Raw genomic sequence first — 16,520 nt, 5'->3', positions numbered from 1 at the left:
ACCCCAAAATCTGTCTTTTTTTTCTAGGGTTATTAAGCCCTCGCACATTCCATGACAACACCTGGAGCTGGAGCCCAGGTGGCGAATCAGTTACGTCTCCCATCCCCGCAATGACAAATAAACTGAACAAGTAGGTGTAGCAACAAGCATCGAACAAGTATCAGCAGAATGACAAATTAGGACATTACCCAGCCCACCACCCTGGGGCCTCCCTCCCCCGGGACACAACTCCAATAGACCAAAAACAGTGTAAGGAACTAGACGACCTCCCGCTCCCGTCCTCCCTCCGGCAACCCCAACTGACCGGATCAACATCCACCCCGCAACACTGAAATGTCCGCCTCCTACTAGAGTATCAAGTGTACTGATAATCGTTGAGGCAGTGCATGCGTTCCGCCCTCCAACTCCGGCTTCCCCAACTTGCCGGGCATTCAGAACCCACCCTCCCTCCCACATCCCAAAAAGAACAAAATCAATATCAGAACTACAGTAACCCTGACCCCAGAAGGGGGAAAGGTGTCATGGGGATCGCCCATTGGAGGCGTAGTCTAAGGGGCGCCAGACCTGCCCTCCACCTCCTTACTTGCACCCACTGGCATCCGGGACAAGGCCCAGACTTCGGCCGTGGGACGGAGGTGGGTGAGCCGGCACTTGTCAATGTTGTAGATCGGTGAGAGATAAAATCCGAAGTGTTACCTCATCAGAAAGTGTTGCATCTAGTCCAGAGGAGGGCTGTTACCGGCAGTGGTATCACGATGAATACAGGACTGTCTCGATTAGTCTTGTTGGGATAACGGAGATTGTGACCTGGACCGTCGCTCCTCCCTCTCCTCCCGGAGTCTCTCCTTCCTTTGCTGCTTTAGAAAATCTTCCACCTGTTGTGGGTTGGTAAAGAAGTGGTGAGTGCCACGGTGCGTGATCTTTAACTTTGCAGGATAAAGCATGGCATATGGGATTTTGTGGGTTTGTAGTTTCTTTTTCACGGCGGCGAATTTGCGTCTTGCATCTTGTACTGAGGGGGTGAAATCAGGAAAGAAGGACAGCGTTGCGTTGCCATAGGTGACTGTGCCCAGCTCTCTTGCGCGATGAAGAACTGCATCTCTGTCCCTGTAGTTCAGGAAGCAGGCGATGATAGGGCGCGGGGGCAGCCCAAGAGGAGGAGGCGCAGCCAGTGATCTGTGTGCCCGTTCCACTATTAGATGTGGGGAGAAGGAATCTTTCCCGAACAGTTCCACCACCAGCTTTTCCATGAAGATTTCCAGTTTTCCAGTGTTTGTTGTTTCCGCAAGGCCCAGGACGCGGATGTTATTGCGCCTGGACCTCGCTTCTAAATCCTCATTCTTATCCGCAATTACCTTGAGCAGTTTATCCATTTGCGAGACTTGCTTGGTGGTCGTCGTCGCCCCGTCTTCCAGCGCAGAGATCCTGTCTTCGGTTTCTTTGATGCGGGTGTCATGCTGTTCCAGTCTCGTCACGACACTATCCATACGGGTGTTAATGGTGTCAATCTTGGCATCAATGGTCGATAGGCTCTGCTTCATGCCAAGCAGGAGCGTCTTCCAATCGTCGTCCTGGGGGGTCTGCGTGGCGGGGCTCCCCTCCGCATCCGGCGTCCCTTTGGCAGGTTTTTTAGACTCAAACGGTATCTTGGATTGCCTGGCATCGTTGCGTCCCATGTCGCGTCTCGGAGTCCGGGCCGCCGCCAGTGAGGAGGTCGCCAGTATCCCGGTTAGAGGAGATGTGTATATGGTAGGTGCAAGCAGACACCCCGCGCTAGCAACAGTCCGCTGGGGCCTGGTATAGGGGTGACAAGCGCGCTGTGAAGCCCCTCCTCCTTCTATTTTCGCCTTCCAGTGGAAATCACCCAGCTCAGGGTCAGAAGGCGCTTCTGATTCCACCTCCACGCGAGGATTGTGCGGTCAGTGGTCACTGGACCTCCTGAGAGAGGGGGCCCGTCGCTCCCCGAGCAAGGAACCAGTTCAGCTTAGTATAATGGCCTCTGTCACCTCAGGGGCTCAAGGCCCGCACCCAGCTGGCGGCGCCACGGTGGCCTGCTGTGGCTCCGGCTAGGCCAGGAATTTTCGCGGCTCCGCGGCCCCGCAGAGTGGCACCAGGCCCGGGGCCTGCCGGCCACAGGTGCAAGGCCTCACACTGTCCAATCGTCGGAGCGCGTGTATGGGGGACGCGGGGCTCAGTGTGGTGGGTGAGTCTTCTCTACAGTGCCGGCCAAGCCGGTGCAGGCTCCGCAGCCTCGATAGGGGTGACGCGACGTTCCAGCAGGGCGCAGATACGGAACCCCCAAGGCCGGTCCGCCCACCGGGAGTAAATGCAGCACGGAGTGTGTCCGCTCTCACCCCCTCACCGACCATACGCTCCGCTGCACCGCAACACTCCCCTCAGGTCCGGTCTTCCCTCCGTGATGAAAGCAGCCCGCAGCGCGTCCGCTCACACCTCCTCACCTTCTTAATGCTCCACAGCTCCGCAGCACTCCCCCCAGGCGCCAGTAATGGACAGCGCCGCCTCCGGCCGAAAGGAAAGCCGTTGGTCGTGCACTCCGCCAATGTCTCTCACCGGAATCACCGCCGCAGTGCTTTTCTAGGTCGGTCACCGGGGGGAAGGAGAGGGGGGACCAGGGCCCAGCCCTCGGGCCAATGTTCACCGGCGCTGTCGGAGAGGCCGCAGATCCCCGGTCTGTCCCAGTCTGCAGGTCCGGCTGGCAGCTTCCGTCGCCTCGTCACCTCCTTCCGCTCTCGAATCAACGGCGTCTCCCAAGGGAGGCTGCTGCGCAAATCGAGCGAGTTTTACACCGTTGTGTGCAGGACACCACAACGGAGCCAGTGGGGAGGGTATCGGTTCAGTATTACCGATCAGGATGATGTAGGATATTGATTAGTGCTGGGGTCTGGCGGGAGCCTCACTCCGGTGCGGCCATCTTGGTTTGGCGCCACCTAGCGCCTCTGCTACCCACTTAGGTTGCCCCTGAATACATGTCTCAGGTCTGTCGCAGCAGCCTGTAGGCAGTTTGAAACTGCCACATTGACACTGAAAAATACCCCCTTTACAAGCCTTAAACTCCCCTTTTATTACCTATTAGTCACCTCTAAGGTAGTCCCTGGGTAGCCCCTCGGGCAGGGTGCATTGTTATTAAAAGGTTAAACATGTACTTTTAACTTTTACATGCCCTGGTAGTGAAACACACCTACATTTGTTTTTCAGTACTATGAGGCCTACCTCTATAACACTGAGTTACCTTATTACATTTAATAAATGCTCACTTGTTATTGTAAACAGGTAAACATTTCATATTTAGTGTCTGAAAATTGTAATTTAAAGTCCTCTTTAATTGTATAGTCGGATTATAAGTAACAATTTTGAAAATGTCCCTTTTAGAAAGTTGCCATTGTCTTGCCCTAGCTATTTGGTGCCTGTAGCTTGTTCCTGGGTCACATGACAGGGTGTGGTTGGCAGCTGGACTTTGTTAATTGTTCCCAGACAGCAACCAACTAGATGGAATAGGTGTCGCTGGATGGGCCATAACTGACAGAATGGGGGTGCGGAGCAGGACACAACCACTTTTACAAATCAATAGGCTGTGCAATGCCTACACACAAAGGACTTGTCACCTCTGCATTGGTCTTGGAGCCAGCTTGGAGCCAGGGGAGGCAGGAAAACTTCAAGTACTTGAAATGGAATTCTCTAAAAACTTCCCACTTCAAAGAAGGCCTCAGGAATATAAATAGGACCCTCAGATCGACTCTTCAGTTCACTATATGAACCTGGGGAAGGACTCTTCCTGCTGCTGTAGCCTGCTGCGTACCTAAGAAGACGACTTTGCTGTACCTGAAAGGACCCTCTGCTGCCTGAAGCCTACCTTGAATCCTCAGAGCCCAACCCTGCTGCTTCAGCCTAGTTCTGCCTCTTGAACCCAGGACTACCAGAGTGAGGATAGTTGGCTGCCCTCCTGATCAGAACCTTGGGGACAGAAAAGGTTACAACCAGCTTAAACCCATGCCTGGCCCTGGACCCAACCTAAGTAAGTCCTAACACCCCAAGTTGTGCCCCTACAGTCCCGGACCTTTGATGGTGGGGTTAAAGGTGTGCCCAGATTCCCCAAATCCAAAGCTTGGGACTTAGTAATTTTTTTGGGGCTAAAAACTGGTCTGAGAACTGAGAGGAGACCTGCTCATCTATCCGCCCTAGCTGCATCGCCGGTCGGACTGATGTCACAGTCGCTCCCGCTACATTCTTCTCCACAGCAGCAAATCCTGTTTAATGGTCCTTCACCAGAGGAGTAGTCTGCCTCATGGAACTCTTGTTGGCTACAGCCTCCAGCTCCAACTTCCAAAAAGAGACTAAGTGTGAATAAAGTAAATCTTCAACATGACTTCATCCAGCGGCTCCTCAATGATGACACCTCCTCATCGAATACTGCCTGCAGCCTTGCCCCATTGAACTTCTACCTTCTCAGAGAATTTTTCTTCAAATTTCTTTTAAGTCCAAAGGTGGGAGCAAACCGATCCCAATCCATTATTTGTACCTGAATCATGCCCTATGTTGGTCTATCATATTTCTCGACTTTGACCCAGTCGTGCGTGACTAGATATCCACGGTTGGCGCTTTGACCTTTTAGGCACTCATTTTTTCCTTAAACTTTAAAAATGTATAACTCTGGTTCTACTGGTTGGATTTTTATTGTTTTGTTGTGAAATAATTTATGAAAATTGACTCTATTATAAATTGGTGTGGGATTTTTCTTTACTACTGTTTGTTTACTGCATACATAATTTACACATTGCCTCTAAGCTATGGCTGATTGCTTTTGTGCCAAGCTATCAGATGGATAAGCACAGGCTGATTCTGTGACTTTAGTGGTTTACCCTCACAGGGATTGTGGCTGTTGCTTGAACAGTGTAACAACCCACTCAACCAGCAACCCAAGTTCTTACAGTAGACCTAACATTTGATGTAGATACTGGCTTGCAGTCTCCACCTTTAATTGATAAAACATTTAATGGATTTTTTTGCTAGTGTCTTACTGCCCTGAATTTCAACAAGTAGTATTTCCATTCAGGAAATCATATTGATAATCATTTATAAAGTGCCTTACTCCCAAAAGGAACCCATGCGATAGACTAAGAACATCAAACTCCTTTCAAAATTGGTAAGTTTCTAATCTTTTCCAAAACTGAAACAGATCAGAGAGCCTACAAAGTATGCCATAGCATGATTGATAGTTTAGGAAAGTTGTTACCCCCAGTCTGCAATAGCAGTATTCTGGGTTGCCTACGAAAAGACTTGCTTAGGCTTGTATGTATCTTTCAAGATAATACTGATGAAGTTGACATTTACACTTTTTGGAAGCTGGGCTGTACAAATCTTTATGTGCCAAATTGAGGGACTTAGGGGGCATTTACCCAGCTTTTGAGAAACATTTGAAAATCTACACAACCTGGGATCTCAATTCTTCCTTCTTGCCAGCACTGTGCGCAATACTCAATTCGGTCTCATTGTGGACAATGTGTTAGTGTTCTGGGTGCATTATTTCACAAGTTAACAGTAATTGGACTAAAATGAAAGTGGATTTTCAAAACTTTATTTGGATGCCCTGCCAAGCTCTGCCACGCTCACAGGAGATTTTGAGGGTGGATGAACCCCCCTTGAATTTCATTTTAATGTAAAAACTTGAAATCTGGTGGATACAATTCTTTTTGCCATTTGGAAAACCTGGGATACTACCAAGCTGTTCTTGACCTTCTGTTACTAGTCTGACCTTGGTTAGCGAAAGCTTAGTTCAGGCTTCTTTACGATTTGCTGGTGAGCTGCTGGTAGCTCACCAGCCTCAATTAGATGCTTTTGCTTGGTTGAATTATTATATGTATATTAAAATTGAAAACTATGTATTCAAGACAAGAATGTGTGTATTTTCAGAACTAGTGAGCTGATGTTTGGAAAAAAACGATTGAACTTCAAAATACATTTAAAGCTGAGATTTGAGTAATAAATCATGCAGCGTTTGGGGCGACCTATTACTAGTAATATTATCTTGGTGCCTGGAACATTGCAGCTATGGTTGAATGTATTCCACACATTGAGGGATTCTACATTGACAAATCCTTTTTACATCACCTTGGGGCTGGGTTGTCAGCAGTAATCATTGCTGGTAATCTTGTGTGTCATGACCTCTGATATAATCTTCTGTATGTTGCCGCTTTAGGGCACTGATATTATCACTAGCTTGGAATGATTAGTTTCTCCTTTTTGACACTGGGAAGGATATCTTTTGCACCAACAGGGCCGGGCTGAGCTCCGCTCGCATCCACGGGCCGGGCATTGCTCCGCCTTTCCCCTCGGCCGGGCTTGGCTCCGCCGAGCCCCCTCCTCACCCGACTACAATTCCCAGCAGCCCTACCTGCGGCGAGGATGCCGCCTCCATCTGTGCGTGGCGCCAGGAGGCGCTTAAAGGACGGGCCGGGGCCGAGATCCCGGTGTAACTCCTTTTTGACACTGCGAAGGATATCTTTTGCACCAACAGGGCCGGGCTGAGCTCCGCTTGTATCCACGGGCCAGGCATTGCTCCGCCTTTCCCCTCGGCCGGGCTTGGCTCCGCCGAGCCCCCTCCTCACCCGACTACAATTCCCAGCAGCCCTACCTGCGGCGAGGACGCCGCCTCCATCTGTGCGTGTCGCCAGGAGGCGCTTAAAGTTATGGGCCGGGGCCGAGATCCCGGTGTAACTCCTTTTTGACACTGGGAAGGATATCTTTTGCACCAACAGGGCCGGGCTGAGCTCCGCTCGTATCCACGGGCCGGGCATTGCTCCGCCTTTCCCCTCAGCCGGGCTTGGCTCCGCCGAGCCCCCTCCTCACCCGACTACAATTCCCAGCAGCCCTGCCTGCGGCGAGGACGCCGCCTCCATCTGTGCGTGGCGCCAGGAGGCGCTTAAAGGGCGGGCTGGGGCCTAGATCCTGGTGTAACTCCTTTTTGACACTGGGAAGGATATCTTTTGCACCAACAGGGCCGGGCTGAGCTCCGTTCGTATCCACGGGCCGGGCATTTCTCCGCCTTTCCCCTCGGCCGGGTTCGGCTCCGCCGAGCCCCCTCCTCACCCGACTACAATTCCCAGCAGCCCTACCTGCGGCGAGGACGCCGCCTCCATCTGTGCGTGGCGCCAGGAGGCGCTTAAAGGACAGACCGGAACCTCGTCCCGCGGGACGCGTGCGGGACAGCGCCGGGAGAAGCCCGGGACAAGGGCGGGCCGTCTGTGGCCGTCAGGGGCTGCAGGAGGCTGGGCTGGGCCTGCTCTCTAACGCCTTGTCTCTGACATTTCCTTTTCTACTGACGGTATTGTGTCGTATCTTGGGGTGGTGCATGTTAAATTTCGTATTCATATTGTTATGCCCTTACAATGTGCTAGTTTAGTATATATTACCCGGTTATTTTCTCTTTATTATTTATTTTCTATTTCGGATCCTTTAAGATGTCTTCAGGTGTTCCTAATTCTCTATCTTCCACTGTGGGGGTGTCAATACTTGGCCTTTTGGATAAATATTTTGCCAGGGCAACGAAAGATATTGATAAAGAACTGTTGTTGGCGGAGAAACGTGCGGAGCGCCGATTTTCGATTGATCTCTTAAAGAAGAAACCCCTAGTTTCCCCCCTGAAGGTACCCCCTTCCTTACAACATCAAAATAAAAGTTTGCTGGATGTTGATGCAGAGTTATTTAGTACTGATAATATTCCACTCATCTTTCAAGATCGTATTTCATCTCCCATTTCCATTGATATTGCTAACAACTGTATCCTTAACGAGATGTCGGCGACTTCCAACTGTTTAATAGACCTAAATTCCCCCGTTGTTTTGGATCTCACTTCTCAACATCAGGCAACTTCTCCTAGTAAAACATCTGAGACTGTTGCTCTTGTTGAGACACTATCTTTGTCCACACTTAGTGTGAGCAAGGATCATTCTAACAAACCTCCACCCCTTGAGGGCTTACCTGCTCCGTTAAATCAGGAAAAAAAGAGGAAACGCAAGGGAAATAAACAGTTTGGTAGAAGCGCAAAGACGGCAAAAATAGTCGAGAGCTAGTTGAGGAAGGCAAAATCTCATGTGGGCTCACATCTACCTGACAGGAAAAGTGGGTTAGCCAATAATTCCCCCCACTCACAGTTCCACTCACTGTTTATAGAAGAACTTATGGGGAAGATGGAACTTCTTGTTAGGTCCCTAATACTTCCCTTAGTACACAGGGTTAAAATTATCTCAGAAAAACTGGGGGAAATCGAAAACTCAATAGAGAGGAACACAGACCAGTTGAAGGAGCTAATTACAAGTAAACATAAAGCTCCCCCATCTAGGCCCTCTGCATCCTCCTCCTCTGCAGGGAAAAAGCAATGTAAGATAATAAACCCTGAACCTGAGGGGGTAAGCAAGACCTCCAGCATTGTAGCCAACAGGCCCGTAAATTTAGAGAGTAATCCAGGGGCTGGACAGGCAAAAAAAACAACATACGTTCAAAGGGAATCTACCCCGTCGGCAGATAATATGCCCTCTTCACATTCTATTAAACAAAGGGCACTAAGGAGGAACGTAGATCTCCCTCCGCAGGCAGCTCCCTTTGTAGTCATCTTGACCGGGGTGCCTGAATTAGAGAAGGGAAAGTTAGAAGATTATCAAACCCTGAAAAACAAGGTTGTCCATTGGTTCATCAATAACAGACCGCTTCCAGCCAACTTAAATGGGGATATATTGCATGTTAGAAGGGTAGGCTGGTTGGGTCATAGACCTAAGGATTTAACGGGTGATGTGATTATTGTTAACTTCAAGGATTCCAGGGTAGTCAAGCACATTGAAGACTGGTATGACGATGGAAGTGGGGGAGGAGTTTCCACCAAGGCCCTAACTTTCTTCTATCCCCAGTCGCTAATGATGAGAACACCCCATCCTCCCTCAGTGCCAATGCTACAACAGGGTGTCCACACCATGTTCCCTTTAAGACCTAGTTATCCTACACACGACCCCCGGCCTACCCAATCTAACCAATTTAGACCAAATCATTTGGCGCCTGGGTACGTAGATAGGCCCCTCACCTATAATCATCGGGGCCCGAGGCTAAGATATAATGAGTATCTACCCCACTGGTCAATCCCTACGTTCAACCGGTATGGTGTTTTTTCCGGTTTGGACGAACAGGACTGACTCCTCAATCCAAATAATGGGGTGATGTTATCTCCTCTCAAGGCTAAGCATGTAAGGTTAAATATTGCTTTGGGGTTCACATATTGTGAGAATGGTGGCGGTAAAATGTTGACTAATGGCTCCCCCTTGATGCTTCCTCTTGTAGGTACTCAAGTTCTTAGTACTGTAGGCAGCTGTAACTCATCAGTGCTGGTCGATACAGAAGGGTCTTGCAGTGACGATTTGCCCTACTCATTGAAGAAGGTCATTAACAAATCCCTGCAATTGGGCAGTCACACCCCTGTTAATAGGAGGTTGGATGGTGATCTAACTTTGCTGAAGCTGGATCAGGACTCTGTACTTGTTACCGTTAGTTCCACCCCTATCCCTAATACAATTCGCCCTAACACCCCTATTTCTGTGGCATGCCCGAGGGAGCCCCTCAAACAGGCTTTGCCTATGGCAAAGGTTTCATCATGGAATATAGCTGGCCTTGAATCCAAACTTGCTCTTCCGGACTGGGGAAGCTTTATCGACCAATCAGATATCTGGTCATTTCAGGAAACCTGGGCTACACTACCGATATTTCGTACAGGTTTCTTAAACTTTTCTAGACCAGCGGTGAAGGGCGCTAGAGGTAGACCTGTGGGAGGCCTGGCAATCTGGGTTCGGCAACATGAGGGGGTGACAGTGGCTGAGATCCCGATGGATAGTCTAGACATGATGGCTATCCGGGTAAGCTCTACAAAGGGTCTGGATATAATTATTGTGAATGTATATATGAGGGGTATTCAAGGGGGTAAATGTTCGGCGGTTGCACATGTACTGGAGGCCTTCTTGAGCTCCCTACCTAGGAGTTCCAACAGGGTGGTGATGGGGGATTTTAACACTTGTTTTGAGCCACTGGGTTTGGATGATGGGAGACTTTCAGAGGTAGAGGATTCATTGTGGGGTATTCCGGGGCTGGAAATCCCGCCTATTAAGAAATGGACCCAAGCAGCCCTGTTCATGAAGGGTCTCTCATTGGATCAGGGTATGCGAGCAGTTAATGGAAGTCTGAAGTCTGATAGATTAGGGGTAGTAACTTATGACAATGGTAGGTCTGGTTCTCGCATTGACTATATTCTGGTAAACCTAGAAATGTGGTCCGGCTTGATAGACATGGTGGTCGTAAGCAGAGTAGAAAGTGATCACAACCCGTTAGTCCTTTCTATTAAAGACACAAGTTTTGTTGAGTCTATTACGGCTGAAACCCCCCTGCCACAGGTTACCCTAGCCAATAACGAAAGAAGGGTTAGTTGGCCTAAAATAGTTTTAAATGAGGAGGCTATGTCTCGAATTAAGAGTTTGCTTACGGCCACATTGGCCAAAATCCATGATTTTGGGCAACAGTCCGAGCTTATAGCTAACATCCCCACCCTACATAGTGACCTTTTTACAAATCTTAAATCTATATTTGTTAAGAGTACTACACCTAGTACTAGAAGTAAAAAGTTGAGAACCCACTCTTGGTTTGATATTGCATGTAGACAGGCCCAAAAAGCGTTGCACACAGCCATAAAAACAAGAGTGCAGGAAACAATACGTAGATGTAGGGCCACATATAAAGCTGCCCAGTTCTCGGCTAAGAGGAATTGGGATGAGGCACGTTGGCGGGAACTGCTGGAGGCATGTCAGAGCAATAACATGATTAAATTCTGGCACCATCTTAAATGGGGCAATCGCCCCCAAGATGCTGTCCCCTCCAATTTTGTGGAGCCAAAGGAATGGGTCATGTATTATGGCAATCAATTTAAAGTGAACTGTAACATCATTGTCACTTTGCCACCTATTATCTGTGAGGATGCCCTGGTTTTTACCCCAACAGAAGTAAGGAACGTCTTGAAGGCTATCCCGGGTGGAAAGGCACCGGGTCCCGACAGCATTCCTGCTGATATGTTCAAACAGGATCAAGACCTCTGGGTCCCATACATTACTCTGTTAGCCAACGCTTTGGCGAAAGGAGCAAGTGTACCGGAATCGTGGTTGGGGGCAGAGATTCTTCCTATTTATAAGAAGGGCGATCGCTCTGTTCCGGCTAATTATCGACCCATCAGTCTTATTGACGCGGTTCAAAAGATTGTGGATCGCCTCCTTCTAGGTGGAATCCAGTGCTGGATATCAGACTATGATATATTAACGCCCCTACAGGCAGGTTTTCGTCCGCACATGGGGACCCTAGAACAGGTATTTAGATTTATGTTATTATATTGGAAGGTGGTACTTTTAGGTGGGGGGGGCTTTTGTTTGCGAACCTAAGTTGGAAGCCTCAGTTGGACCTTTTGTCCCTTAAACACGCCCAGCTTGGGGGTGCCATATTAAAGGAGCACTCCAATTCTCTAACTAAACCCCTGGCACCCCTGGTCAAATTCTATGGTTCAAAAATAATTCCTTCTATCCTATATGGTGCAGAATTGTGGGGTTACAGTGATCAATCAAGACTGAAGGTAGCTCAGAACAAGTTCCTTAGAATGGTTATTGGCCTTCCTCAATCCACGCCTAGCCTCCCCCTACAGTACGACCTGGGAATTAATCCTATAGAGGATGTAGTTCGGTATAGACCACTGGCGTTTTGGCGGCGCCTGTGGACTACACCTGAACTATCTATGTATGCCGAGGCTATTCTTGAAGTAAGGGGCATAGAGGGGGCCTTTAGGGTTCCATGGTTTTCATTCCTTAGAGCGCTACTGAAGGATTTGGGACTGGAGGGCCTTTGGGTAGACCCAGCTAGTGCCACCTTCCCATTCAAAAAAATCCTTAAAGAAATGTACTGGCGCAGGATCATGGAGAAGAGACTATCTTTAGTGGGGTGTTCTACGATGTCTTCGGTTTTTCTAGTTATTAAGGATGTCCCGAGATATGAAGATTATTGGGACATAATAACCAAGTCAAATGACCGGAAACTGTATCATCAACTGAGAGTGGGCTCGCTACCTGTGCGTGGGCTAACACACTCTTGGAACCCAGAAAGCAGTGACAAATGTCCTTTTTGTGCAACGGAAGTAGAAAATATTGAACATTTACTATTCTGCTGCCCAAAGTATACACTACCCAGAAGAGTCTGGTTAAGACCTGTATGTTGTTCGTTGGGCACTAGATCTGCTATCGCTGCCAGTAGGATTTTGAAAACGGACACTACTGTCTTTATTGTTATTGGTGTGGCAAAGTTTATTAGCTGGGCCTGGTCTATACGTTCCCGTAACCTTAGTCACTGAGACATAGTGTTTACGTCATCTGTTTTGTAATTGTGTATTGTTGTATGTCGTAGTCATGATCTTTTCCTGGTCAATTTAATGCTGTTTTACCCAGGTTTTAACGTGAATTGTATTTATTGTTTTAACCTTATTATGAAATGTATTTTATGCTTGTTGTACATTGTCTTTTATGATATATATCGAAATAAAGACCTTCTTGACTTGATTAGTTTCTAGGTTAGATCTTTTTTCAAAGACTTTTATGGCATTAAAGGTACCACTTATCCTGGGTTCAGATCACTTTCAAGATCCAATAGACATTGAATTGTCACTTGCTTTCCTGTTTTTACACGGAAAGTGTTTCCTGGCTTTGTTTTTGGCTTCAGAACAATGAGTTTTTGAACATCCTCCTCTCCTGACCCCAGAAATCAATTTCTCGGGTGCTCAATAAACAAATGTCACCCTTAAATAAGTCTTTGTGTTTTTAGTGTATAATTTGCAAAACACATCATGCCAGGGGTGTTTTATATGTATGATCCTGCATTTTTGTTATTGACACTTTCTGAAATAGTTCTCATTCCGATACTTCCACCAGCAAGTGTCCTATATGTTTGCACAGGTCCAACCTTATCATTCTTTTCCTTTGTTCATGGATACATTTATCTCGAAATCCAACTTCACAGTGAAGTCTTCTGACAGAAGATATTTCGGAATGGTCTAGTTATTGAGGCAACACACCTACAGCTTCCTTAGTACCCAGGGTGAGAGTGCCCCATAACTGCTGTTGGATCCGAGCGATGCACCTCTAGCACATGGAACTGCAGAACCTCCCGGCGAAGTGTCGTCAGGAGTGAAACTAAACACTATTATCAATCTTCATAAGTTTTACCTGAAAATACCACGTTAAAAAACTGTCACCAGCTCGCCACACTTTATGCTGGTATTTGCCCTGGTCAAGCCCATTTTTCAATATCAAACAGGCTTTTGTAAGTAAAACCTCCAATTCCTTAACCTCTCTAATCTCATTGGCTCCCATGAATAGATCAAGGCCCAGATGCATCAAGCTAAAATCCGCTCGCAAAGGGGAGATTCTCAGAATCTGCCCCTTTGCGACCGGTATTTTTGCATTTGGGATGCATCATCCCAAATGCAAAAATCGCAATTTAAGAAATCGCAAAATTGTGATTACTTAAATTGCTATTGCATTTAAGGAATCTCAAATTGAGATTCCTTAAATGAAAAGCATTAAAGTAAAAAAAAATCGCGATTTCGCTAATAGGAGGCGCAAATTACCATGAAGTTGAACTTCATGGTAATTTGCAAAAACTTTGAAAAATGCTCTAAAGTGCATTCTTCAAAGTTCCATTTTACACACAGACATGCCCTTAGGGCATATGTGTGTGCAAGATGTACCCATATGCAGATTTCAGGGGTGCAACAGGGTGTCCTTTTGACACCCTGGCACCCTTGAAATTGCAATCTGAATTTGCGATTCTCTAATTGAGAATCGCAAATTGAGATTGTCTTCCCATTCATTCCTATGGGCCTCTAGGCCCATAGGAATGAATGGGGAGGTATTCTTTAATTGCGACCCGCAATTTGCGAATCGCAATTAAGGAATTATAAGAAATTGCTCATTTTAAAGTGAGTACTTCATGCATGGCATTTTGCTATTATTAGCGAATCCTTATTTTTCGCTAATAAGGAATCGCAAAATGGATGCTTGATGCATCGGGGGGCAAGTTCCCCCAACAGAGGCGGGTAAGGATTCTGATTTGATGTCATATTCATGTATCGGGCCAGTCAGTGATGCCTTCTAGCGTTATGCAGTGTTTCTCGAGAATGCACTGAGCTTACTTCATGATTTAAGGACATCTCTATTGCAGTAAGAAGGCATTTTGAGTACAACTTTTCTGTCTGACTTGTAAGTAAAAATATTTTTGCCAGTCATGTCGTGTGAGAGGTCTCCACATTTTCCTAATCATTTAATGTAATGTCTAGATAGTATCTCTTTCTCTGGATATTTATGAAAAAACCCGGACGTTACTTTGAATGTATAAATATAGTCATTATGGAATACATTTTCCTTTATAGAATGAGAACTACATCAACCACTTGGCAACTGGTTTCGCTTTTAAGATAGTCAGACACGTAATATGTTTCTTTGGATATATTTATGGATGTCTATTGATGTTATTCAGAGCACAAGGATGATGGGTTACATTAATAGATGGACATGAAGGTGAAAGAAGAATGTGAGGCATGTGAACAAATGGCTAAAAGGAAAGATAGAAATAACTATTACTCTTTGGGTAAATAGTATTTGAAAGTCAAGAGTCTTCAATTTTCTTATCACCCCTGGTGCAACTGTACTAAGTTCACAACCATATGTGTCCCCCACCCAGGAAGCCGATTCATTCTTCTGGAGGGGAGCCAGCTGGACGCCAGCGACTGGCTTAACCCTGCCCAGGTGGTACTCTTCTCGCAGCTCAACTCCAGCGGGCCCTGGATGATGGACCTGTGTGCAAGACGTCTACTGGACCCCTGTGAGCATCAGTGTGACCCCGAAACTGGTAGGCATCGGCAACTTGAAGTGGTTTATGACTTGAGTACATTGTTTTGCCACTGTATGATTTTGCCTTATTGTTTATTGGGGTACTTTTGAAGCTTATGTTGATGTTGGATTCATCGTATTCACAATTCGACCTGTAGAACCTATCGTAGGATGATATTGGAGCATTAGATTCGGTTAGTTCAATGAAATGTTTTGAAAAGAACAAATCTATCTCCTTTCTCTATTCTCATGGGGGAAAAAAAACATCTTTAAACTACGCCTTGATCATTCTCAGAAGTACATAGCATGGCTTTGTTGTCAGGTTTTACTATAGTCTTTAATTTTGTTTTACGAGTGTCTACCTCCATTTTTTCCTTTTTCCACACTCCAAACACTGCAAAATGTGTTTTTGTAATGCTGGCATATATTCATTTTATTGTTTATACATCATTACTTCACTTTTGGGGACTTGAATGCTCAGCTCGACACATTTTTTATCTTTATTGGCCATGTTGGTCGGCCTCTGATTTCCCTGTGTTTCTGTATCCCCTCTTTAAAGACAGGTATAGATACATCCTAAAGCCCTCTTCGCACTCTGTTGGTGCTGCACTTTCATGCACTCTGTAAACGATGGACCAGTGTCTTTTATCAGTGCTTTGAAAACTAGAAATTCAATCTGATATTCGAGTGATACTGAATGTAGACAAGAACAATACAATATACGCTTCGCATTGCTCATAGAACATACACGCCAGAGGTCGTTTAAGGATTAAAACATGTATCAAGGAGAATTTGTCGAAAACAGGATAAAGATGATTAAAGTTATAGATTGCGAGGCCTTTTTATGTGTTTCCTTGAAGTTAAGATCCTTTGGTGCTAAAGTCAGGCTTGGGACCAACTCCTTCTATACTTCTCTCTGTGGTTCAATGTCAGCGAGAATAGAGGATCCGCTTGTCCACTTTGGAAGCACCTCAGTTCTGATCTAAAGGACCCCACTGTGATGAACACTTTTGAAGTCCTGGTTTAACACTGGAGGCAAAGGGAGGGATTCCGGGGATCCTTGAGAAATCAAAAGGACTTTTTGATTTGCAAGTACTAGGCTGTCAGCTTCTTCGCAGCTGGCTGGGCTTGTGGCCAGGGTTCCCTTCATCCTACCACTAATCACATGCACACAAAGAAATGCCGGAGATGCGCACTCACTATTCGAACTCTCTCTAGAAGAGAGCTCGCAAGACATCAATTACTTTGCTAATTCTCCTCTCTTAGCTAAGTCTCTACGTTCATGCTTCTCATGACAGCAGTGCCAAAGATACAAATTCTCTAATCACAGAGGAAGAGGAAATTACATTGAGCATCCTTTGAAAGCCAACTACCGGTTTTGGGTTCATTTTCTGGCGGCTTATGTTGGTTAGATTTTGATGGTTCAATTGAGGGGTGGGAAGGCTGAAGAATCTGCAAATTCCATGAAATGTTATGAATTTTGTGAAATTCCTTCCTGTGAAACGTATTGGCTAAAAAGTGGCAAATGTAATCCATGAGCGAAATTTCTCTGTGAGT

General features: G+C 46.6%; 1 protein-coding gene across 1 annotated transcript in view; it reads left to right on the top strand.

Moving 5' to 3' along the window:
* Positions 1–16,520, top strand: part of ASTN1 (astrotactin 1) — a 751,257-nt gene that overhangs the window by 369,974 nt on the left and 364,763 nt on the right. The window contains exon 7 of the mRNA XM_078659225.1: positions 14,815–14,982. Coding sequence (XP_078515351.1) covers positions 14,815–14,982 — 168 coding nt within the window. The remainder of the gene's footprint in view (positions 1–14,814; positions 14,983–16,520) is intronic.

This window comes from Lissotriton helveticus, chromosome 1_1, assembly GCF_964261635.1.
Source record: "Lissotriton helveticus chromosome 1_1, aLisHel1.1, whole genome shotgun sequence".
NCBI classification, from domain to species: Eukaryota; Metazoa; Chordata; class Amphibia; order Caudata; family Salamandridae; genus Lissotriton; species Lissotriton helveticus.
This window is presented reverse-complemented; position numbering and strand designations above follow the sequence as displayed.